General features: G+C 37.7%; 1 protein-coding gene across 10 annotated transcripts in view; it reads left to right on the top strand.

Moving 5' to 3' along the window:
- Window positions 1-27,410, top strand: part of LOC126353945 (6-phosphofructo-2-kinase/fructose-2,6-bisphosphatase) — a 348,716-nt gene that overhangs the window by 284,114 nt on the left and 37,192 nt on the right. For all 10 annotated transcript variants that reach the window (XM_050003233.1, XM_050003237.1, XM_050003236.1 and 7 more), the window contains 3 exons: window positions 12,155-12,280; window positions 23,168-23,328; window positions 25,493-25,627. In XM_050003233.1, the coding sequence (XP_049859190.1) occupies window positions 12,155-12,280; window positions 23,168-23,328; window positions 25,493-25,627 (422 nt within the window). The remainder of the gene's footprint in view (window positions 1-12,154; window positions 12,281-23,167; window positions 23,329-25,492; window positions 25,628-27,410) is intronic.

The raw sequence follows: 27,410 nt of genomic DNA, 5'->3' as shown, positions 1-27,410 counted from the left end.
CGTAATGATGTGGAACGTGTCAGGTTAATGAAAGATGTCTGTACACGATATTACATTACACAAAATATTGCATGACACTAATGTTTAAGTTAGTTTTTTTTCCCTCCCTTAATTTATATCTAAAAATTCAGCCAATGATTAGAAGGAGTTGTCATCTAGAAATTCTTTTAATTTATTTTTAAATGTTGGTTGACTATCTGTCAGGCTTTTGATGCTATTTGGTAGGTGACCAAAGACTTTTGTGGCAGCATAATTTACCCCTTTCTGTGCCAAAGTCAGATTTAACCCTGCATAGTGAAGATCATCCTTTCTCCTGGTGTTATAGCTATGCACACTGCTATTACTTTTGAACTGTGTTGGATTATTAACAACAAATTTCATAAGTGAATATATATACTGTGAGGTTACTGTGAGGATCCCTAGATCCTTAAATAGATGTCTGCAGGATGAACGTGGGTGGGCTCCAGCAATTATTCTAATTACACGTTTTTAAGCAATGAATACTTTTCTACTGAACGATGAATTACCCCAGAATATGATGCCATACGAAAGCAGTGAATGAAAGTAGACATAGTAAGCTAATTTACTGAGATTCTTATCACCAAAATTTGCAATAACCCTAATGGCATACGTAGCTGAACTCAGACGTTTCAACAGACCATCAATGTGTTGCTTCCAGTTTAACCTCTCATCAATGGACACAGCTAAAAATTTTGAAAATTCTACCTTAGCTACAGACTTCTGTTCAAAGTCTATATTTATTACTGGAGTTGTGCCATTTACTGTACGGAACTGTATATACTGTGTTTTATCAAAATTTAAAGAGAGTCCGTTTGCTGAGAACCACTTAATAATTTTGTGAAAAACATCATTTACAATTACATCACTTAGTTCTTGGTTTTTGGATGTTATTACTATACTTGTATCATCAGCAAAAGAACTAACTTTGCATCTTCATCAATATGGAATGGTAAGTCATTAATGTGTATCAAGAACAGTAAAGGACCTAAGACCGAACCCTGTGGGACCCCGTACTTGATAGCCCCCCAGTTTGAGGAATCAGCTGTTGTTTTAACATTACATGAACCACTTATTTCAAATTTCCGCATTCTTCCAGTTAAGTATGAATTAAACCATTTGTGCACTGCCCCCCTCAAACCATAATGATTTAGCTTATCTAAAAGAATTCCATGATTTACACAATCAAAGGCCTTTTAGAGATCACTAAAAATACCAATGGGTGATGTCCGGTTATTCAGAGCATTTAATATTTGATCAGTGAAAGCGTATATAGCATTTTCTGTTGAAAACCCTTTCTGAAATCCAAACTGACATTTTGTTAGTACTTTATTTTTACAAATATGGGAGGATACTCTTGAATACATTACTTTCTCAAAAATTTTTGATAGAGCTGTCAGAAGAGAGATTGGGCGATAGTTGTTGACATCCGACGTATCCCCCTTTTTATGCAATGGTTTTACAATGGCATATTTCAGCCTATCGGGGAAAACACCCTGCTCCAAAGAGCTGTTACATACGTGGCTGAGAATCCTACTTATCTGTGGGGAACAAGCTTTAAGTATCTTGCTGGAAATGCCATCAATGCCGTAAGAGCTTTTACTTTTCAGTGAGTTTATTATTTTACTGATTTCAGAGGGAGAGGTTGGTGGAAATACAGTTGTTTCAAACTGCACAGGTATGGCCTCTTCTATTAGAAGCCTTGCCTCTTCTAGTGAAGATCTAGATCCTATTTTCTCCACAACATTTAAAAAATGATTATTGAAAATATTTCCAATTTCTGATTGTTTGTTAGCACACTTGTCATTCAGTTTTATGGCACTAAAGTCTTCCTGTGCTCTTGGTTGCCCTGTTTCCCTTTCAACAATATTCCAAATTGCTTTAATTTTATTATCAGATGTATGGAGTGTTTATGTCCTCACTAATGAGTACACCACCATAGCTTTGCTTTTCAAGAGATCGCCTTTCTGTTGTATCTATTTTCGTGGAGTATGGATTCATCCAAATGGTCTTTATGAAGAAGCGAACTAAGAGAGAGCTAAGAAGATAGAACTAGCGTATAGGTCAACGCAAAATAGTTTCTACAGAAAAGTTATCTCCTAAAGAGTAGAGATGAAGCATTGTACTAAGATAGTGAAAATAGCCGTACTCTGTAGTTCAGAATGCCTGACGTTGAACAACAAGGGGAAATGGGGAGACTAGAGAAGAAAGGGAGCTAATGAGGCAGTCCATGACTGAAGAGTCTGGGGAAGAAACTCGATGAAATGACGCACAGCAACGCACTTGTCTCGACCGCGTTACTGTTGCACCATTTCCAATATTCTTCTTTCCGAGTTTCGTAGCACCACCGGATTTGACCCTAGCGAAACCAACGCATTTTCAGTAACACCTACCCTACAAAACAGAAGAAAACAAAACTTGTTAATTGTTGTGGACTTATATTAAAACGTACATTTTAGAAAGGTACTGATCGGTACGTATGGTCAAGAACCTGAAAATATCTTTTAGCATACTCTTAGCAATAACATCGCACTTTAAATTACGTGTAATACCAAGGGGGCTACTTCCCGACCACAACAAAAATTTAAAATACAAATTTCGTTTATTATTGACTTTTACTCACAACAGACGTATTTTGTGTGTACGTAAAGTCCTGCACCTGAAAATATAGAATACGGCATTCATTCTCAAAAGTCACAGCTACTATTAACTCTTACATTTTTCATTGAGTTTAAGTGAAAAATATAAAACATTTATGGAATCTGGTAGAAGACTTAATTAAAAACAATTAATATTTTTCTCAAAATTTTAAAATGTGGAGTATCTGTTCTGATTTCAGTATTTTCAAAAGATGAACGTAAATTACACTCGCCCCTCTCCTTGGTATTGTTTAAAGGCCAGTCTTTCAAAAAATAGAAAGTAGTTACCCTCCTTTGCCCTTCCTGATACCGTGTATCATAAAGTCTACGATTCCTTAGCTCCCTGCAGTGTAGGTAGAGCGTAAGTTGTTGACATCGCTGCCAAACGTTAATCAAATTAAAAGTAAGCGTCAGGCAAATTGTCTATCACATAATGTCTTTGAACAAGCATGCATTTTGCGTGTACTTCTCGTCATCTAGTTAGTAACCCTTGAAGTTTTTACACATAACCATATTTGTGAATAACCTGTGCGCAAGGGTATGTCACATTGCTAAAGCAACGAAAAAAACCGGTCAAAACTTGCCATATGTATATTTACTAGCTATGACACTTCTAGGAGCCCAACTCTATCTTCAGATTACAGTTTTGCTTTGTAGATGATCAACGTGGGCCCTATGAACACCACATCGTCAGGTGTACTACAGTTTCACGCAGTTTGCGCTGTGTTATCCTAGTGAGCCCCGCACCAGAACTTGTACCCTAGCTGTGTTGAATGTAACGTTGATTCCACCACCAGTGCTGGCGTAAAAGTTAAATTTTAAGATATTATCCAACTTACACCGTCCGTCCATATAGTTCCGAAACTGATGATCTGTTCCTGGCATATGGGCGATATCAACGCAGCAACTACGGTAGCAGCTTGAACCAAAAACCGTAAACTGATGTGCATTCGACCAGTCAGTTGTGAGCAGGCATGACGTTGCTGTGTCACAAATCGCAATGGAGCAACACCCAGAACGAGGACAATTATTTTCAGAAAAAAATCAGAGACTTGATGTTGTCAATACGACAAAATGCAGATATTCACAAAGGGCCATCACCGACATAAGCCGACATTCATGGCAATGTGACGCTCGAGTTGAAATGACAGTTTCACATTGTTGTATGAACGTTTTGTGTGTTGTACTGAAGTGATAGATAACTGTGTACAACATCTCAAACATTTAAAGTATCATCTAAACGTTTCTCTATTTTTTTTATTAATCCAGTCTCGAATCATTTTGGACTAACTGGGTATATTTCGTAACCACTAGTTGAGAACTTTAAAACTTGGATTATCCTATATTAATCTGATTACTTCTGTGTTAACTATCTCCCCCCCCCCCCCCCCCCCCCTCTCTCTCTCTCTCTCTCTCTCTCTCTCTCTCTCTCTCTCTCTCTCTCTCAACTGGGTTCATAGTTCCTGATTTGTTCCCTTGTATCCTTGTATTACGGATCCATAACTGGCGGTACTGTGAGATTTACATAAATATGTTACTATCGCTGTTGCAAAATGTACGAAATTCACTTTGAGACTGGTCATTCGGCATTAAGTAAACAACTTCGCAAATGGCTTTTAACGCTGTGATATCCTGACGTTACTGATCACTCGCAATACATATCTTGCACGACACTGACGTAAACTATGTGGAGACTCGAGTTATTTAATTTGACACTATTTTTACGATCTTCTAGACAATTTGCATCTTCCAGCGGTGAATCTGAGGTTTCCGAACTGCAATAAACAGCTGGGGAGATCCACCTTCTTTGTTTATCATCTCTAATTTTAAATTAGTGTGACACTTTAATAAAAAGTTACTACTCTGTAATTTGATTTCCGTAGTACACATTTATTACTGTTGTTCTTGCTATACTTCTACACTAACAATTTCATGCTACATATTGAGGATACGGAAAAAAATAAACAAGTAACGTCAATTGGCCGCCAGTATCACTAATTGGTCATCGTTTAGCATCCAACATATTGAGACAATTTGACTTTTATGTATCTATTTGTAACCTATTTGTCATCACACTCACATTAGGGGATGGAAATGTCTTTCTCGTATGTGGAGTCGCAAGTTGCATCTCTTCTGGCTGGATGGAACGCTTCATTTGTGATGTCTAGATTCTCCTCAGCAAATCGAAACCATGAGGTTGGTTAAAATGGAAGGAGGTAAGTCCTGGCAAGATGGGATTGTTACAGGTCACGTTTCTCCTCACGTTTCATTTATGTTGCATTGTGATTCAAGTAGCCTCTTCGCTAGTTCTGAGTAATTCGCGTCAACGTTGAGATAGACACTGAGTAGTAGTTCAGATAGACAAGGAGAGGGGAGCAAATCGGCTGTACCAGCAAACTAATTGATTTTTAAAAAGATGTAGATCGAAACTGCGGCCTCGTACTAAGGAGTAGCGTACAAAAAAAGGAAACCCTAAGATAAATCGAAACCTCGGTGGTCGTAGTAAGGGCTAGCGCGCACGAGTGATTTTTGTCACCGTGACAAAGAGTTAAACTGTCGCTTCATTCCTTAAATGTGGCGTGCGCCCGCGAAAGATGGCAGTCACTGCACTTTTTTGAAATCCAAGCTTCATTTGTCTATATGACTTTTGAAGAGACGGTCATTATTTGAGAACTCATGAGACGTAAAAGAAAATACGATAAAAAGGGTGCCGTGTACACCCCATTTGCAGTGACTGGCTAATAAGTGGAAACTTTTACACAATGTTTCAAGAACTTCGAAAACATCAAAAGAATTTTTTTTTTCAATATTTTCCAATGAGTTTGGAAAATCTTGACGAATTCCTTCGCTTTTTATCTGCATTAACATACAAAAATAAGAACAGGAGATTGTGTACACTACCTGAACAAAATTTGTTCCAGGCACTTAAAATATTGTTCGACTGCTTTTTACCCATCCTTTAATTTTCAAATTTAAGTTTGAACGATGCTTCAAAGTTTTGTCGAAAGGTGTTGGTCTTTTTACCACTCCTATACAAATATCATTATTAATGTCGTCTTCATGTACAACCGCGTTGCAAGAAGATGTTGGTGCCATGATTGTGTGTCGCTTTATGTTAGTGGGAAAACCAATGTGGAAGGGAGAATGGGTGTAGAGTGACAATTCTATCACGCGTGCTCGCTCAGCGGCAAAAACCTAGCGAAGCGGTGACAGTTTTGTCATGAGCTTGTTCGCGCGTCGGCGGACAAAAGTGTTACTCCGTTGTTACGTCGTAACATGCGCACATCTGCATACGAGGACTGTCGATATTTTTAAAAATATGGTGTAATTGATACATCGATATTTAAAAAGTATGAGTATCGGCCCTAGATAAATCGAAGAAAAAATATCGACGTACCGGCCTATAAAAATATCTGCTGCACATTGTAAATATAATGCCAGTTTTAAAGCTGTATATGTAAATTTTAATTTATTATTGGATATTCTGTGCATGAACAAGCTAGCAGCCTGCTTATCCCTCTTAGAGTAAGAATTGAAAGGAAGACGATGCACGTTGACGTTTGGCGATAACCACTTTGCTAACTGTGGTAACTGCAAGTAAGTAGCACAAGAAAAGGTATCCGTCGTTCGGTTTCGCCACATGTCGGATTTGTCGGGAGCAACTCATGTCGACTTATCCGTTTTTTCTTTCCTGCAATGCCAGCTACCTAGCAGTTGTAGTGTTAAAATTGCGTGGTGAAGTTAAACATTGCAGTTTCTGTTGGAACCGGGGAGCACCGACTACATCAGCATTTCCCGTCACGCTTCTCCGCCCTCCGCAAAGACCAATCTTGTCATTTAGATTTTTGCTCATCATTTTCAACAACTGTTTTGAAGAATGCCGATGTGGAGAAATAAAAATTTTGCGAAATTGTGCTTTTTTTTCCAAATCGGTAATCTTGTTGTTCCATTCACACCGCCCCCCCCCCTCCCTCCCCCCCCCCATTCTTTCGGATTTCTTTTTTGTGGCACCTATGCATGGTTCTTGCAGTGAAAGAGAGAGACTGATGAAAGCAAAAAGTAGTAGACTCCTCCACACTGACGGTAAAATTAGGTTCTACTACAATTTCTAAAGAACAATTTCAAATATTTACGAAAACTTGCTAAAAATATATTAAAAAAGTCTGGCCTCGATATTGCCATTTCGATTTCGATATTTCATCAACAGCCCTGCTACGCATATATCTACAAACTGGACAAGTGCCGCGTGGTTTGCGGCGCTATGTCACGGCTATGTCACGGCCCTCCCGCCGGAGGTTCGAGTCCTCCCTCAGGCATGGGAGTGTTTTGTCCTTACGTAAGTTAGTTTAAAGTTATAGTAAGTAGTGTGTAAGTCTAGGGACCGATGACCTCAGCAGTTTGGTCCCTTAGAAATTTACACAAATTTGAATATTTTTTGTTTGGACAAGAGTGACATCTACCCTCACACTGGACAAGAGTGACGAAACAGTCACGGTCCCAGGTCACCCGTGCGCGCTAGACCTAAGTGACAATTGAAACAGGATATTGTGTAACTGAGCGAGGTATCGCAGTGGATAAGGCAGTGGAGCAATGAGTTTGAATCCTCGCGCAACCATAAACATTCGTGATATTTACCATGGTTAAATTGAGGAAAACGCTATCTCTGTGAAATGCATAAAACTTTTTCAAACGTCTAGACTGCTACAGTTTTTTTCAAGTGTACCGATTTCAACCGCTTTATGTGGTCACCAGCTTGAAAAGTTATGATTAGAAAACTGTGACGAATTATTGTGGTTTACAGAGAGGAAATACTGTGCAAGCCTTTCGTTAAAAGAAGCATCGTACGGTACCAGTTCGCATTAACTCATACGAACAGGACCCCTAATCGGAATGTACGAGGAATAGTAATGAAGTTTTAATTATTGTCTAAGTTACGTAATATGTTGTTTATTTATTTGCTGATATTTGTCTGTACTCCTGGTACACCCTGAAATCTCCCCGTTACATCTTGAGGAGCCGAAACAAAATAGCGCAGCCCATTGATTAAAAGTGGAGTATGGTGTGGTAATAACCATGGATCGCACAAGTGATGAGACCCTAGTGCTCAAAGACCGCGTTATCACAACCGAGATGGTAGCGGGAAAAGCGAGAAATAAGTCATGGACTAGTTTTCGAGATCTTGTACATGACAAAGGTCGTCTGCTAGGTTCCACGACTGCTCTCGTCCATTCAAAAAGCCCGTGGTACTGAGGCAGCAGAGGAAATGCTACAGATGACTTCTTTGTCTGCTTAATCACCATGGCCGAGTGCTGGGCATATCAGAATGGCCCCGAGATAAAGGAGCAAGCCAAGTGGATTCGCCACCGCGGTAAAAGGGCCATCATCTGGCAATGTGGCGCTGGTATTTTTTAAATGATGGTGTGGTGGTAACAGATAACGTAGAGGAGCCTAATACCTAACTGTCATGGCGAGGAAGAGAAGTAATACACAAATACAATTAGACTTCAGATGCACAATTTATTGGCCGCAGATGAAAATTTGTGCGGAACTGGTACTCGAGCCTGAATTTCCCGCTTTTTGATGGCAGTTGCCTTAACCTTTTTGGCAGTCTGAGCACTGCTCTCCGACCGATGCAAACTTCCAAATGTCATCCATGTGTCCGTCCTACACCCCCACCATTGCTGTGGAAGAGACAGTCGTTGCCTCTGCTATACATGTAATACAATTTTTGAGTCAGTTCAGGAGGCGTGCTCGGATAGCTGAAGTGTTTAAGGTGACCACTCTCGTAAAACTGGAAATCCAGGTTCGAGTCCCAGTCCTGCACAAATCTCATATGTGGGCAATATGTGTAGCTGAAGTTACTCATATTAAAAATTGCGAATACATTTCTTGTGTGCATGCTTGAAGAACACTGCATAGTACACCGTAAACCAAGGACATTGCAAAATAGTGTCATGATGAGGTTAAAGGAAGATCTTACGACGAAGCGTCACAGGAGGTTGTCGGGGGTGGTGTTTTTGCTTCACAACAATGCCCCACCTGCTGCACAGCACACTGTTAAGACATGGTACTGCTTTTGGGGTCCCGTATCATATGTGAAAATTTTTTATATCTAGTGACTTGTTGCTCTTTCATCGGTCGAAGAACCATTGCATAATGAACGTATCGACAAACAATTCCCTTCAGTGACCCGTAGATATCCTAGTTCTTTGAAGCATAATTCACACAACAGAACAAATATCGGCTACAATTTGGTTGGAGACAAATTGGCCGCTGTTACGTCCATTCATGCCTCATTGTCACAGAGAAAGCAATATTTTGTATAGAAAAAATATTGCTTTGTTCCCTTATTCTGAGAATTTTTCAAGGACTATGAATTCTGTAAAAGAGGAAATTCACAATTGTAAGAAACTGAATTTGAGACGTTTAGAAACTCACCACCTATATCCACATCATTAACATGAATGGTGATAAAATCCAGTCAGTGAAATGGAACACATGTTCATGTAATAATCTTAAGAGTACTGATACCCTGATTTTATGTAATAAATCAGTTTCTTGAGTTCAAAATCATAGGGCAGTGCTTCTTTCCAATATAATATATGGTTTCTCGAAGGTTTCTCTCTGTTTCCTTACCTCTCTGACATTGTCTCACTTAAAGGTACAAAATTACCTGTTTCATGACCAGTTTTATGTTGACAAAATGTGATACACTCCCCTGACTAAGTTGTGGTATTTGAAGATAAATTAATGGAACTATGAAGCTGTTGATGAGATCTTTTATGCTGTGACAAAGTGATTCATATCTGATTTACTGAGCAGTAGATTGGTAAGAAAATACAGGCAGAATTTGGTTTTACTTTGTTATGAATTCCCAGACTATCAGTTAAAAATTCATACGTTTTTCACTAACTATCCTGCAGTCTTCCTTTAAAGCATGTATTGTGCCACAATATGATTTATTACCTGTTAGTTACTGCTGCCATTCATTTCTTGAATGAACTTCTTAATTTATTTGTGAGGAAGGAAAACAAGCATTTAAGATCCCACCAGCTTTGAGGTAATTAAAGACTGAGTTTGCAAGTATACATTTTATTTTTGAGCTGCAAAGACAGAGTTGTAAAATATGTTCACATTTGAAATTGGTACTTGGAATTCAGCAAATGGATGGGTGGATTCGATCAGCCCCATCTTACTGTTTGCATTATATTGATTCAGACTGTCAGTTTTTGTAAATGTTTCAGAAGTGTGAAACTTTGTACAAAATATTTTTGTAGGTATTCCTTTCTGATTGTGATACAGAGTGCGACAGAGATCACTCTGTGAAGCATTGCAAGCCATTTATGCTTACTGTTACATGACTGATAAGATTATTTTATCTTTTATGTCTGAATGACATGTCTGACTGCTGATAGCCTTGGTTATGATTGTGCAGTCAAGTGGTTTGCTATATCTGTTGGTTTCCTTAAAAATCATAAAAACATATATAATCACAATTGGAAGAGTTTACTTGTAGATTAATCATAGGTCTCCTACACAAGCTCCCTCATGACAGTAATCTTTTTCCCTTTGAAATTAAATCCTGTTCCAAAGATATGCTGAATATATTGCTCATTTATACATCTTTTAAAGTCTTGCTACTAATACTATTAATGATTGGGAGACCAGATACCAAATTAATAGTGCCATAAAATGATGCCCAACACAGAGGGTGAAGAAACAGTGTACTGATGTGACATATGTTTGAGAATGGATCACAAGCTGAAGGAGTTTTAAAACAAACACTTGAATCTTTCAAAAGCAACAATCACAGTTTAAATTTAAGTAATCCTTTCTCAAGCTCACATATTCACTGTGCTGCCTGTTTTGTAGGCAACATAGAGACTTGTCATTTGTGGCTGGGTGCTTGCTAGCAACATTGCCCCATTACTGTAATCTGTCAGTCACAAAGTTATTTTATTTGAGCTATAGTGAAATGCCTTCCTGTATCTGCTCTCCCTTTTTAATATGTATACTTCACACAGTTGCATGTATATCATGCTGGAACTGTTACTCAACTGTGTTATATAGCAACTATGACTGTAACAAATCATAAGTCATAAATTTACAGTGGTTGCTGAACCTCTCAGTAGACATTATGTTAACCTTTTTAACACTCCATTTTCCATATGTTTGTATCACATTATCCCTAGTGTCCTCATCGGCAGAGGACGCCTTCTGTACTCACTATTTCTTCTGATTGATGGTTAGCTTGGCATTAAAATTATTTGATAACACACACATCTTTATTCAGTTATCCTGGTTGCACAAATTAACAGTTTCAGAACAATAGAGTTGTGCAAGTTTTCTTCTTTGGCATTTCTCTCTTAGAGCAGGCATCAACTGAATTTTCTCCACTTATCTCTGTCTGATATACTTCTTTCTTAATCTTCTGGTAACATTGTACATTTTTTGTCTTGCATCATTCCAAGCCTTCTTCTTCCTCTCCCTCTATTCCTTGCTGTCGTTCCCTTGATGGTTCTTTCAAGGAGGCAGTTTCCTCACTCTGAATGACCTAGTCATGGTGTGTTCATTGCTCTGATCGTTTCCTTTAGGCACATCTTAGCTGTTTTTTATGTAAGTTTTCATTTCTCATTCTATCCATCCACATAACTTTAAGCATTTTTCTCCACAATCACATTTCAAAACTATCCAAGTGTTTTCCTTCTTTCATTTTGTCCCCAGTTCACTGCCATCTAATACACTTCAAATATATCACTTTGCAAATGTCTTTCATAGCTCTACCTAAATTCTTTTTGCTACCAACAGACCTTCCTCCTCTTCAGAATCTTGTTTATCCATCTATATTGTGCTTCTTATTTCTTCCATACATGTTTCACTTCCCATCATTATACCTCCTGAATACCACAATACATCATAAATTGTATGTCTGCCTCTGACTTTTCTAAGACTGTGTTATCTTCTACATGTTCAATTACCTTTATCTTTTCTTGTTCTACTATTACATCTTGTTCAGTGGTGTGAAAATGTTGCTTGCAAACATCTTTTATGTAGAAAGAGAAGGCTATCAGTACTGAATTATTTTCAAAAGTTAAGTTTTGTAAAATTCTAAGTGAACTGCCCATTAATTCTCTAGAATTCATATTATTTATAATATGATAATCCATGGCTTAAATATAGCTGTTTTTGTAAGTACATCATAGATTAAAGGGTGGTGGTACGATGTAATATCTTCTGAGAAGTTTACAAATTATTATTTAAATAATATGTGTTAAAGATGTTATCCTGTTTTGTTGACTGAGGGTCAAGATTTCATTCAAAATATTTACAAATTGCGGGGTGGGCGGCGGAGGCAATAACTTTTCAGCACCACTTGAACATCTCAAAGGTCTTGTTTCAATGCTTCTTGCTACTTATATTCTTGGCACTTAATGCCGTGACAAACCTAGAGAGATAGTTCAAGGCTTAATGCCTGTGGGTGTTTTCTTTTGTTTTAGGAGAGCGTGCCAACTATGTCAACAGTCCTCATGTCATTGCTATGGTTGGGCTGCCTGCCAGAGGCAAAACATACATCTCCAAAAAGCTTTCACGATACCTGAACTGGATTGGCATCAACACTAAAGGTAAGTTGAGGAATAAGTTAACTGAAAGAACTTGAAACTTATTTATTTTCCCTGTCAGTGATTATTTGATTTTATTTGTAGAAAATTTCATTGCTGTAATGACAATGTCTGCTGAAAATAATGTGTTATTGGTGACACACATTTAATGTGTGCTGATCACCCTGTCTCGTCACTGAGAAAGCTCTTAGAGCTAACTGCAAGAGACAGGTTTCATACTGAGGTTGAGGAGAAGTAAAAATTATCTAGTGAGCAAATAACTATTCTGGATATTGTAACATAATTTATATGATTGATTTATCCACAGTAAAATATAAGGTTTGCAAGGTATGCACATCATGTGATTGCTAGTACTATTCTTTTCCCAAAAAGTGGTTAAAATACCTCCCCTAGTCCACCTGCCAGAAAATGTACAAATAATTGAATCTGATCTAATGGAGAATATTCTACCAAACAATACCAACTTCTTCAAGATATTTTTGCTAGATATTCTAGAATTAACATGTGATACAATTGTTACGCACCCTTCTGGAAATGCTATTGCTGTCAGTATAATTTCATCAAAAAATTGTTCTATAACTCATTAGTGAAGAGAAATATGCAGAATAGTTTTTTCACTTTTAAATCACCTATAATAGGCTAGAAAATTTAAAAAGGGAAATGGATAGGTCAAAGTTAGAGTGGGAATTAGGGACATTCAGTGGCTGGCGGGATAGGCGGGTGAATACAGGTTTACTAATACAAAATCAAATAGGGTAATGCAGGAGTAGATATAAAAATGAAAAAGAAAATACGCAAGTGGGTAAGCTACTATGAACACAGTAGCACAAATTTATATGCCAATTAGCTCCGCAGATGATGAAGAGATTGAAGAAATATATAATGAGACCAGTGGCGGCACATGAGTATACATTCTGGGTTCACAAATTTTTAGATTCAGATAAATTTGGAAGTGTGAAATTAATAACATCTGCTGTACAACAGTTCCGCTTATCAACAAGTTTATACAACTACAGCCACTGCCAATAATAATATGCATAACTTATCTGACAAAAGAAAGAATTGTTTTGTGAAATTTTATTGTTTTGTTCAAGAAAATATAATAATTCCAATCCCAAAGAAAGCAGGTGTTGACAGATATGAAAATTACCAAACTATCAGTTCAGTAAGCCACAGCTGAAAAATACTAACATGAATTCGTTACAGACGAATGGAAAAACTGGTAGAAGCCGACCTCGGGGAAGATCAGTTTGCATTCCGTAGAAATGTTGGAACACATGAGGCAATACTGACCCTACGACTTATCTTAGAAAATAGTTTAAGGAAAGGCAAACCTATGTTTCTAGCATTTGTAGACTTAGAGAAAGCTTTTGACAACGTTGCCTGGAATACTCTCTTTCAAATTGTGAAGGTGGCAGGGGCAAAATACAGGGAGCAAAAGGCTATTTACAATTTGTGCAGAAACCAGATGGCAGTTATAAGAGTCGAGGGACATGAAAGGGAAGCAGTGGTTGGGAAGGGAGTGAGACAGGGTTGTAGCCTATCCCCAATGTTATTCAATGTGTATATTGAGCAAACACTAAAGGAAACAAAAGAAAAAATTGGAGTAGAAATTAAAATCCATGGAAAAGAAATAAAAACTTTGAAGTTCGCCGATGACATTGTAATTCTGTCAAAGACAGCAAAGGACCTGGACGAGCAGCTGAACGGAATGGGCAGTGTCTTGAAAGGAGGATATAAGATGAACATTGACAAAAGCAAAATGAGGATAATGGAATGTAGTCGAATTAAATCAGGTGATGCTGAGGGTATTAGATTAGGAAATGAGATGCTTAAAGTAGTAAATGAGTTTTGCTATTTGGGGAGCAAAATAACTGATGATGGTTGAAGTAGAGAGGATATAAAATGTAAACTGGAAATGGTAAGGAAAGCGTTTCTGGAAGTATTTGTATGGAGTGTAGCCATGCATGGAAGTGAAACTTTGACAATAAATAGATTGGACGAGAAGAGAGTAGAAGTTTTCAAAATGTGGTTCTACTGAAGAATGCTAAAGATTAGATGGGTAGATCACATAACTAATGAGGAGGTATTGAATAGAATTGGGGAGAAGAGAAATTTGTGGCACAACTTGACTAGAAGAAGGGATCAGTTGGTAGGACATATTCTGAGGCATCAAAGGATCACCAATTTAGTATTGGAGGCCAGTGCGGAGGGTGAAATTCGTAGAGGGAGACCAAGAGATGAGTATCCTAAACAGATTCAGAAGGATTTAGGTTGCAGTAGGTACGGGGAGATGAAGAAGCTTGCACATAATAGAGTAACATGAAGAGCTGCATCAAACCAGTCTCAGGACTGAAGACCACAACAACAACAACAACACATAATGAAGTACAGTTTAGGGAATAATAAAATAATGTGTAAGCTTTTGCAACTCTCCATTTCACATTTTTGTGTAAGTGGGAGTTTTTGTGATTTTCCATATTTTTTCGGACAAATGTACACGATCCCTAACAGATTTATTAGTTCACTAATTTACTTCCACTGCACCTACACAACAACTTGTGCTAGATGTAAGCTTCCTTTGTTAAATGTTCGCTTTTATTCACACTTATTTGATTTCGTCACTGTCTCAATCAAAGGATCTGTTCTCAGAGCCCTACTTCCTTTGCGTCTAACTTTTCCTGGCAATTTAATTTTCTGTTCCCAGAATGAGATTTTCACTCTGAAGCAGAATGTGCACTGACATGAAAAAGCATCCTGGCGGGTTAAAGCTGTGTGCTGGACCAAGACTCAAACTCGGGACCTTTGCTTTTCACTACCTCAGCTGAGATACTCAAGCACGACTCACGATGTGTCCTCACAGCGCTATTTTTGTATTAGCATTTGAAATAGATTCAACATAATTCATGTTTACACTTCACACAAAAGCCAAGTCTTGCACAGTAACCAACCAACTCCAAACACAAACTGCCATTTGTGGAAATGATTGAAATCTAGCACTAATGTCTGGCAACATGGTCACTTAACTAGAATACAGTTGAGGCTCTGAGATCTGTAAGAGTCTAAACCACACTGCCGTTGAGCCCACATTTGAGTATCAGAGAAACCAGTGATACAGTTTTTTGTCAATTTTCATTTATACAATGTGGGCCTACAGCAGAGATAAACCTGACCTTCCATAAGATCAACAGATATCAGAAGCATGAATAAATGCTACAATCTCACAATTGATGGTGATGTGCTTTAGACCCTTACAATCCTCACCTCCAGTTGATTACCGTATGCTGAAATTCATTAACCCACAAAATAGGTTTACTGTCAGTACAACTTTAACACATACTAACATCCAATCAAATTTTAGTATATAGTGAGTGAATTAGCATATCTGAGGAATGTGCTGTCACCTAGCAGCATTTATGCCGAGCAAATGGGGATAAAAGTCTGCCACACTGTGGCACAGACATAAACTTCTAGTTGAGTGGCAAGGGTTAGCTGTCCACATCATGAGCCGTGCATATTGTTGATCAAATCTGTGTGTATTTGATCCACATGGCAATTACATCACACAAGTTGCAGGTGCGTGAAAGCTCCTTAAAATGGGCACAACTGAAGGTGTGCTCATGACCCTGATGCCAAGTGTAATGGAGTCTAGATGAGCAGTAGCATGGTAGATTTAAGTGCAGCATCTATGTTACGTTACAGCATTCAAAGAAAATTAACCAATAAATCCAAAAGGTGTTGAAAGTTAGGGTGTTCACATGCTCTTGTGCTCTTACACAGCAACCACCACTGGATGAGACATCAGAAATTATTCAGATAGTTAAGGGTGGTGAAAATTTAATTCTGATGGGGGACTAAATTTGTTAGTAGAAAAGAAAGAGAAGGTAAAATTGTAGATGAATATGGACTGTGGGAAAGAGGAAGCCACCTGGTAGAATTTTGCATAGAGTATAATTTAATCATGGCAAATGGGTTTAAGAATCTTGAAAGGAGGTTATATATGTGAAAGAAACCTGGAGGCACTGGAAGGTTTCAGATTGACTGTATAATGTTAAGACAAAGATTTCGGAACCAGATTTATATTGTAAGGCGTTTCCACAGGAAGATGTGGAGTCTGACCACAATATATTGGTTATGAACTGTAGATTAAAACTGAAGGTAGGAAATTATGGGGTTGGGACCTGGATAAGTTGAAAGAACCAGAGGTTGGTGAAAGTTTCAGAGGGAGCATTAGGTAATGATTGGCTAGAACAGAAGAAAGGTATACAGTAAAAGATGAATGGGGAGGTCTGAGAGATGAAATAGTGAAGACAGCAGAGTATCAAATGGGTAAGAAGACAAGACCTAGTAGCAATATGTGGTAACACAGAATATGTTGAATTTAAATGGTGAAAGAAGAAAATATAATAATGCAGCAAATGAAGCAGGTGAAGGAGAATGCAAATGTCTAAAAAGTGAGATAGACAGGAAGTGCAAAATGGCTAAGCAGGAATGCCTAAAGGACAAATGTAAGGATTTAGAAGCATAAACCACTGGGGAAAGATAGATACTATTTTCAGTAAAATTAAAGAGGCCTATGGAGAAAATAGAAGTAACTGTATGGATATGAAGAGCTCAGATGGAGAAAGAGTCCTAAGCAAAGAAGAGGAAGCTGAAAGGTGGAAGGAGTATACAGAGAGCCTACAATGGAAACTCCAAGTTGGAATATCAGCCATGCAAGGAAAAGATAAATTGCTGCTTACTGTAAAGATGACACATGAAGTTGCAGACAGGCACAATTAACAGATACTTTCACATAAGCTTTCGGCCACAGCCTTCATCAGTAAAAGAAACACACACATGCAGCCATAACCTCAAGCAAGCACACCTCATGCACACATAACCGCAATGTTTGGCAGCTGGAACTGTTATAACTGCTGGCGGTTGCAATCATTTGTGCATGAGGTGTGTGTGTGTGTGTGTGTGTGTGTGTGTGTGTGTGTGTGTGTGTGTGTGTGTGTGTGTGTATCTTTATCAGGCAAGAAAACTGAAATTTGTTTACATCAAATAGAGTTTTAAGATTTAGGAAGTCTGTTCTTAAGGTATTTGTATGGAGGTGAAACATGGGTAATAAACAGTTTAGACAAGAAGAAAATAGAAGCTTTTGAAATATGGTGCTGTAGAAAAAATCTGAAGGTTAGATGGATAAATCATGTAACTAATGAGGAGGTATGGAATAGATCTGGAAAGAAAAGAAATTTGTGACACAACCAGACTAGAAGAGGGAATTGATTGGTAAGACACATTATGAAACATCAGGGGTTCACCAATTTAGTATTAAAGGATAGAGTGTGTGTGTGTGTGTGTGTGTGTGTGTGTGTGTGTGTGTGTGTGTGTGTGTGTGTGTGTGTAGGGGGGGGGGGGGAATTGTAGAGAGATGCCAAGGAAGTTGATTCAGATGGATTTAGGTTGCAGTAGTTATTCGGAGATGAAGAGGCATTCTAGCACATGCGTACCAACCGGGACCAGCCAATTCTTGTCATCCTCTGCCAGTGGTGTCATTTGGATGGGACAATGGGACATGGAGACGATAAGATGCTTAATTAATTATAGATAGTGGGTTTTTCAATTAAAGTTATGGTCTATCTGTAGCCTCAAAAACTGAATGCTTACTACATTTCGTATTTCATTGTTGTATGCTGATTCTTGCCAAAAGTCATAAAGGGACACATTCTTGGTTGTTTTCAGATTCGTGTTCTGTGATGACTGAAAAGATACCATGAAAACTGACTAAGGTGAAGCCACGGTCTTGGGCACTGGGATGACTCACTTTCATATTACATGTACTCAGTTCCTGAATGCAAATAACATTCTTTTTATGTCCATATATTGTTGGTGTGCGAAGTATAGCGTTATGAGATGTATCAAGCACTTCCACCCTCCTTCACCCTCTCCGACTCCCAGGAAATGTACAGTTGCAGTGGTACTTGGATCTGTTCTAATGGAGAATCTTCAAGCAAATTCACTACTAATTTCAGCAGTGGCTTTATTATCCCAAACAGTGTTGACTACATTATCCCATTTGTTTGAGGAACTTCGCTTTTATAATTTAAAGGATGGCTGCTCCAAAATTTGACATTTTACTGCTCTTTTTTGATTGTTTCATCCCTCTTTCTTTCTGTTTGTTCACTTTGTACTCATTGTCATTGTTACCATCTTAATTCCCCCCCCCCCCCCCCCCCAGATCACTCCTTATTACCCTCACTCTACAATTTGTATTTGTTATTAACTAGTGCTCCACATCACAGCAGCTGACATGTGTTTTTCATTGACTGTTTAATTTACCTAGTGTCATCATCATCACCATCATCAACACCACAAGTTGTCATGCTCATTGCTGAGCATCGTGACTCCGTGAACCAACTGCCTCCATCCTGGATGGCTTCCAGCTTCTCTTAGAAACTGCTCAAGGGGTACATCAGAGATGTTCCTGATCTGATCTGATCGGTCCACCCGCACGCTGCTCTTCCCCTTGGTCTCTTGCTCTCAATATTTCCTTCTACCATTATTTTTTCTATGTTTCCTCAATCTCTTCTCCGTATATGGTCAAAGAACTGGAGAATTTTTTGGTTGACACGAGAAGTCAGGTGGCCAGAGATATTGAATTGTTCAATAGCAGACACATTTGTTCTTCTTTCAGTCCATCATTTAAGCATAACAGCCCACATGAACACCAAAGCTCAAATGCATCAATACACTGCTTGTCTTTGGCCTTAAGGGTTCAAGTTTGGCAACCATGAAAGAAGATGGGAAACATATGTGTTTCAACAAACTGGACCTTTGTGGTCCTCATTATTACTCTGTTTTGGCAGATCCTGGTGAGCTTCTTCATAACCACTCGTCCTAGTGTGACCTGTCTGCTTATCTCACTTTCACAGATTCCTGTGTTGTAGATTGTTGACCCTAGATAGATGAAAGAATGTACAACTTTCTGCTTCTTTAATCAACCTGTGAGCTGACGTGTTCTCGTCCATCATTTATCATACGTTGGGACTTGTTGAGACCAAGGTCCAGTCCATATGATAGACAAATATCCTTTACAGTCATTGAGTAGCTCAGCAACTTCATCTTCACTGCTAGCTATAAAAGCATATTGTCATCAGCAAATCGGAGGTTGTTAATAGTTCATCCACTAGTTGAGATGTCTTTAGCGCAACCATTAAGAGCTTTCCTAATGACATGATCAGTATATATGTTGTACAGTTGAAGGGGGGGAGGGGAGGATAGAGCCTAAAACTCTGTTATAACTTTCAATGCAGTGAAGAAATCAGATGTGTCATTACTTACATCACAGCTGTGAGGTCATTATTCTATAGACCTCTGATCACTGCTGGCAATTGTGGTGGGACACCAAACTCTGCAAGTCTCTGCCACAACTTTTCCCAGACAACACAATCAAAGGCATTCCTATAGTCGCGGAAGCAGACGAAGACAGGAATACACAACTCTCATGATTTCTTCATTATTTGTCATACATTGAGAATCTCATCATGAGTTCCTTTACCTTCAACAAAATCTGCTTGTTCTGTGGATATTTGAGGCCAAATGTATGGCTTCAAATGCTGGTTCATGGAGTAGAGGAAAATTTTGCTTTTGTAGTAATGAGAGCAGTAGTTCAGCAGATGGAGCAGTTTCTGATTGTCCCTTTATTGTGATAGGGGATAAAGAGAGACTTCAGCCAATCTTTCCCAACTTCCCTTCATCTTTTACACGTTGAATGCAGCATGTCAACACCTTTATGCCCTGTTTTGCTGATCAGCTCACCAGATATACTGTCTGGAGCAGGGAATTTAAAGCTCTTCACATGTTGAATTGTGATGTCTATTTTGCTGTGTAAAATTGTAGATTCCAGTAAAAGTAGTTCAACTCCTGGACTTTCTGTACTGTTTTTAAATCCAAAATACAACTTCTCCCAGCACTGTTTCCACTTTGCAACATCATCTTACACTGTGTGAGGTGGCACAGTGGTTAGCACACTGTTTTCGCATTCGGGAGGATGATGGTTCAAACCTGTGTCCGGCCATCCTGATTTAGGTTTTATGTGATTTCCCTAAATCACTTCAGGCAAATGCGGATGGTTCCTTTGAAAGGGTATGGCTGACTTTCTTCTGCATCCTTCACTAATTTGCGTGCTTTCCCTGACAGCCAGTTAGTGTCAGTATTACCTCAATATATTTTCTTCCCCTTCTTCTGAATCTTCCTGAATTAGTGAAGTATAGCAAAGAAGTTGTAGCTATATTTTTCCCTTTATTCTCTTTATTGTGCAGTTGGAATAGCTAGTGGTCCTGCAGTGCTCTCAGGCTTACTTTTTAACAATCTTTTTTCTTCGTCATTTGCTTCTTCCAGAATAATTTAATGGATTTTATACACACATCTGTGATTATCAAGAACTTCCCGTGCACCTTTGGAGTGTGAAGACTGCAGTGCTATGCTATATAGGTAGCAGGTAGCAGTGAGAATAATCTATGGTACAGGTGGGCAGGTGACAGTCAACTGAGACAGTAGCCCCCTTAGAGCAATGCTGTGGAATTGTCCTGTGCTGAAGACCAAAACTTTTGTTTCTGCACATGGAACAAGTCATTTCACAAAATCTCTGTCTTAATTTTGCTTGTTTCAAATATTTTCCAATTTCTCAACTGAAATGTATCTCTCTTAAATTGGCTTCTTAGTGTTGTGTATGCCTGTTCTTCAGTGAAGGCATTTGTCATTTTGCTCATAAAGTTGAGAAGACAAAACTGTGTTTCCAGATAATTGAAATTTAATGTTTATGGTGTGACATCTTGGCAAGAACATAAACTCACTAGTGTGGTAGAAGATCTGAATAAGACATTGTACTGAAATTGTGAAGAGATAATAGTAACACCATAATTTGTTTTGCGAACTCAATCAGTAAAATAATAAATAATCAAAAACAGATGCCAACATGAGTAACTTAGAAGCACATATGTCAGTTAGGTTCCTTTCAGAGTAAGCTGATACAGTATCTCCATACTTAGCAATTGTATATAATTGAATGTTCGACAGAAGATCCATGTGTGAAGATTAGAAAGTCGTGCAGGTCACACAAATGCTCAAGAAAGAAAATAGGAGTAATCCACTGAATTACAGACCCACAACACTAACATTGATTTGCAGTAGGAATTCAGAACATATACTGTCTTCAATCATTATGAATTACCTTGAAGAAAACAATGTATGACAAATAGTCAGCACATATTCAGAAAATATCATTCTTGTCAAACAGAAATGGCTTTCTTTTCACACAAAGTAATGACTGCCATCAACAGGGAATCTCAGATAGATTCCATATTTTCAGAGGGTTTTTGACCTCATTTCTCACAAGGAACTTCTAATCAAACCATGTGCCTATGGAGTATCATCTCAGTTGTGTGACTGGATTTATGACTTCTTGTCAGAAAAGTCACATTTGTAGTAGCTGACAGAAAGTCATTGAGCAAAAGAGAAGTGAGATCACGTGTTCTCCAAGAACGTGTTATAAGGCCTCTACTGTTTCTAACCTATATAAACAAGTTGAGGCACACTGAGCAGCCCTCTAAGATTTATTGCAGTTGATGGTGTCATTTACCATCTTATAAAGTCATCAGAAGATCAAAACCACTTGCAAAATGATTTACACAAGATATCTGTGTGGCGCAAAGAGTTGTAATTAACTGTAAATAATAAAAAATATGAAGTCGTCCACATGAGTAGTGAAGAGAATCAGCCAAATCTCAATTACACAATAAATCACACAAACCTAAGAAGCTGTGAATTCAACTTAAGACTTAGGAATTACAATTACAAATAACTTAAACTGGAGTGATCACATAGATAAATTGTGGAGATAGATAAACAAGACTGTGATATATTGGCAGAACAATTACAAGATGCAACAGGTCTACTAAGGAGACTGCTTACACTACACTTGTCCTTCTGGAGTATTGCTGCACCATATTGGATTGGCATCTGGTAGGACTGATGGAGGACATCGAAAAGTCTATTTGGGCTGTAGGGATGGTACTGCTGATTTTTGCCATCTTCTGTGGAATGATTTATCGACTAGAAGATCTCTCCCAAATGCAGGTATAATAGTTACCAGAGTTAGTTTTGAAGATCTTGCATAAAAATGTACAGTGGCAATACTCCGATGGATACTGCTTCTGTACCACAGCAATGCACAGCCCTATGTTAGTGACCATGTTGAGAAATCCTGTATTTTTCTAGTAATAAAAGTGGATTTGTTCTGTATCACACACACACACACACACACACACACACACACACACACACACACACCTCTGTTCCACATACACCCCCATTTGTGTCCATATGCCTTGTTTTGTCCTTCTTATCCTTAATGGAACTTCTACTGTTTGTCTTTTCATCATAAGAGAATATTTTGAAGAAATTGGAGGCCTTGTTGAATGTAGGAAATGGAATCCATAAATCTTCCAGGACAGATAGATGCATAGGGTCAAGGGGATATATCTCAAGGAAACAACTTTAAAAACTATCTTTGTCAATCAACTCTAAACTGTTAATTCAGTAAATATCTCTTCAATGAGTGGTCCTCCATTTTCTACAATATGAGCAGTAATCTCAACTAGAATTCCCATAACAGTATCACATAAGTGAGATAAATTTGCTTTTGTCTTTTATTAGACATTAGTGGTTTTTGGCAGTTAATGATTGACTGTGTAAAATCTTACAGTAAATCATAGGGTCATAATTCATACATTGTTCTAATGTCTATAGCATTAAAGTTATTATTATTTATTTATTTATTTTTAGAGTTGTTATTGTGAGTTAGCTGTACATGTCAGAGTGACCAATTACTTACCTTTTTCACAGTTTTCAATTTAGGAGAATACCGCCGTCATGCAACAACAGCCTACAAAAGTCATGAATTCTTTAGACCAGACAATAAAGAGGCAATGGCCATACGCACACAATGTGCAATTGACGCATTGCAAGATGTGTGCTCCTGGCTGGAGTGTGGTGGAGAAGTGGCGGTGAGCTGTTTCACAACTATTGATTTATTAACTGCCTTTGCTTGTATAAAAATATGTAATCATATTTCTCCAGTTATAGTTATTACAAAACAATAATTCAATATTTATGTTTTCAAAGATACTTTCATAAATTATTTCCAGTGTCATTTCAGTATATCCATTATGGATACAAACTGCAACTGTGACCTAAATGGGCAATTTTTCAGGGTATAAATATGCAACCAGTTTTCGAGCCACTGCAGGCTCATCATCAGTGGAGGTGTTACAGGGACATTATATTGTGAGCCAAGTGCAGCTAGATGCTGGAGTGATTTTCACCAATCTCATCACCACAGAGCCTAGCTACAATTGGTCCACAATATAATGTTCCTGCAACACCTCCATCTGATGATGAACCAGCAGTGGCTTGAAAATTAGATGATGATACAATATATCATATCTAAAATCCAAAAAAAGTGTCTGGTTGCGTTTTTTTACCTAGATAAATTACCTACTTTCAATGTACCACATTGTGGCCTGATTAAATATGTAATTCTTCTAATAATTGCTTTCCTGTTGTTCTTTCACTCAGTGTAACCCAAACTTTTAGGATCAAAATTATAAAGGAGGTGGAGAATTCTAAACTGTGACCTACAAGACAATCAACTGATGTTCAGAAATAAATACATGTATATACATCTTGTAGCAAAAACTTGAGATTACTGCAGCTACAAGTAGTAAAGAGATGACTGCCAGTCAGAACACACACACATTACAGTAGCACATAATGTGTCATCACACTCCATAAACATTATCACTGTTTGTTGATCAGTGGAATAGAAGGAAAAATCCTGCCTGCAAGTTCATCTTCAGTTTCTACTGGGATTTCATAATACCAGCTGCTTCAGGTTACCCCGTAGGAGGACATCTGTGAGTGAGAGATTTGGCAATAATGCTGTGCATGGAATAGAACATTCTCTTCAAATTCAGTGATGAGCTTCTCTGCTGTTGAGAGGTGCTCATTAGCATTAATATTGAATTGGAATGATGCATTGTCACACTGATACCACAGGCTCTCATGTACAACAAGATTTACAGTGTCCACCAACTGTGGGAGCACACCTTGAATGAACATGATGTTACATGCACTGTTAAAATGGGGCAGCAGCAAATAAGGTCCTATTAGTTGATATTGTACAATTGTGTGCCACAAGTCAATGAAGATCATTTGCTGATGATTAGAGGTGAGTGAGGCATATCGATTTTTACCACTCCATAAAAGGCTGTTGCAGCAGTTGAAAATACTATCATAGTTGAAATAGTCCCGATCCATGGATGGTACAAACTGTAATTAGTTTGGCATTGAAGTTCTGTGGTGGATAATAAATTGACCAAACTGAACTCTGAGCTCATTTGGCCTAATTACTTGCACATGTTGTTTATGATGGGAGTGTGATTGCTGTCCCACTAGTAGTCTTCACACTGTGTTTATTGATCAGTCTTCTTCTACAGTATTTGATGCCATCTTCTCAAGTTTTACTGTGCAAATAATTTTTTTAAGGACTCTGGACATATTTCTGTGATTTGAGTCACCCAGTTTGTTAGAAGTTTCTAAATGACTACCTGTTATAATGATACCTGCTGCACAACTTTTCTTTGTACATTCATTCAGTTTTGTGCGTATTACAATAAATTTATGTCTAAGAGTTCCTGAACAAGTTTTGTTCCATCTTAAGCACTCACTCAAGAACAATAAACAGTGATAAACTGCTCTGTGGACAAACCACAGATGATAGTGTATTGTTTTGTGAGGTTGGGATGTCACTGCAGAAGCATTAACAGGAGCTTATGCTGCCTGAAATATTCATTTCTGAGAATTTCTTCCTCATCACAAAGTAGTCTGTGATCTTCAGTTGTCTGTATAATTTTGATCCTAAAGGTTTAGTATATCATGTGTTACTTTACTACAATTGTAAACATATGTTTAACACACATTGAAAGAGGTCTAATGATTTCTACCTCTCAAGTCAAAATATGTTGAAGAAAAATTTCTCATAGATTTTTATTTTCCTCACAAGTAATTGTATATCAAAGTGGTATCAAAAGAAAGAAGCCTAAAATTTAAATGACACTTATTAGCTATTTATGTCATTGAAACTGGTTGTGAATAAAATACTTGTTGCAGGTATTTGATGCAACAAATTCCACAGCTGACCGTCGAAGAATGATACATGAAATAGTTGTAAATAAGATGGGTTTCAAATTATTCTTTGTGGAATCTGTGTGTGATGATCCTCAGATAATAGAGCAAAATATAATGGTATGTATAAAAGTATTCTTTGTTTTATGTAAAGAGTATATATGATCACTATGTGTCATTGACTTAGTTTGAAATATTTAGTTTGAGGACTTTAAAAAACCATTTATTTTATCAATGTACAAGCTCTCAGTTTGTGGTATCTCATGATAAATTAAATTCTTCAAACTCAGTCATTTTCTCACGAGCACCTTCTTTCTTTCTCTACATGTTTATTTTCAAATATGAATTATATTGTTATAGCTTTTTCCTGCCTTTCCTCTCTCTAAATCTTGGAAAAACTTTCTTCAGTTACATCTTTTTCTTCAGTCCTCCTCTCTTGAATTGTTAATTAAAATGTAATTTCTGGAAGCTGAATGATAAATGTTATTCAATAAATGTTGCTGTTAGCATTACCTACTTCTTTATTATACAGCATGAACCTAAACACACCAATGACATTTTGAAGGTTGTCCAGGAATACTTTCTGAATATTTTGATATAAGGGTTCCATGGTCTCTGTTAGTTTATTATAGAGTGATTGCATTTTGTTTGATTTCTTTTCCCCCTTTATCTTTGTGTATAGCACTAAAAATATATGCACAACAATGCAAATGTTGTTGTAATGTTCTGTGTGTCTTATTGACATAGTACTTGTCATCGACAACAGTAATGCCCACTTTACTTTCTGCCTTGAAGCTTGAATTCAATACACTCGGTTCTCTCTCAGGTTTGTTTTTCACACAGTGTTAGTTGTATGATAACAGTGGAGCACAGAAGTATGGATAGGTTTACCAATGAAGAGTTGGTTGATATGCAGTTCTTGTATGGGTTAACTGAATGTCAAAGAACATCACAACACTATGCTGAGCTGTTCTGACAGTGATGGTAATCACATCACAGTAACTTTGCATAATTAAATATGTATAGTTTGTGTATTTTGTTTTGATAATACAGGATTACTATAAATCAGTCACTCATTTCTAATTTCTTTTTCCCAAAAGATTATATGTACCAATATGATTGATGCATGGAATAGAACTGTAAGTTGCTGAATTTGCATTGTGTCCACCAACTGGCTTTGTGTGTCAATGCCTTGACAAAATGAAAAAAAAGAACATTTCACCTATAATGTGATATTCAGCAACTGAGCAACCTTCCATTTATCTGGAGAAGTTAATAGCCACAGTGTGAGTGTGTAAGTCACTGAAAATCCTTATGAAATCATGGTGAATGAATGAGATTCACCAAAGGTCAATGTTTTCTGTGCACTGTCTCAGACTAAGCTGTATGGGCCATATCCCTTTTATGGGAATACTGTGCCAAGTATGCATTGCTTTGATGTGTTGCAGTTGTGGTTGTTTCCACAGCTGACTAGTGATTCCAATTTTTTTTTCTTTTGGGCCACATTTAAGGACTTTATTCACACATGCCAATGTCAGAACACTGGAACAGTAGACAAAAAATCAATGTTACTGTAAAGACCATGGAGAGGATGTTGCTACATAATGTATGGGATGAACTTGACCATGACTTGGAGGTGTTTCGTGTGACTAGAGGGGCACTCATAGAACATTTGTGGAGTACAAAATGCAAACTTGGTGAGTTTATGGTTCTATTCATGCTTCAGTTGTACTTACACATGTAATACTTTGGAAAATATAGAGCTCTGAAAGAATGAATCATTTACAGTAGCATATACAGTGATTGTAGAAGCAGAAAGATTGGTAATAAAAAATAGAAAAGACAACCTGTTACTTACAAGTCAATAATTGGTATTGCATTTACCTGTGTAACAAATCATAAA

This window comes from Schistocerca gregaria, chromosome 3, assembly GCF_023897955.1.
Source record: "Schistocerca gregaria isolate iqSchGreg1 chromosome 3, iqSchGreg1.2, whole genome shotgun sequence".
Lineage (NCBI taxonomy): Eukaryota > Metazoa > Arthropoda > Insecta > Orthoptera > Acrididae > Schistocerca > Schistocerca gregaria.
The sequence above is the reverse complement of the archived record's forward strand: the minus strand, read 5'-3'. Positions and strand labels throughout refer to the sequence as shown.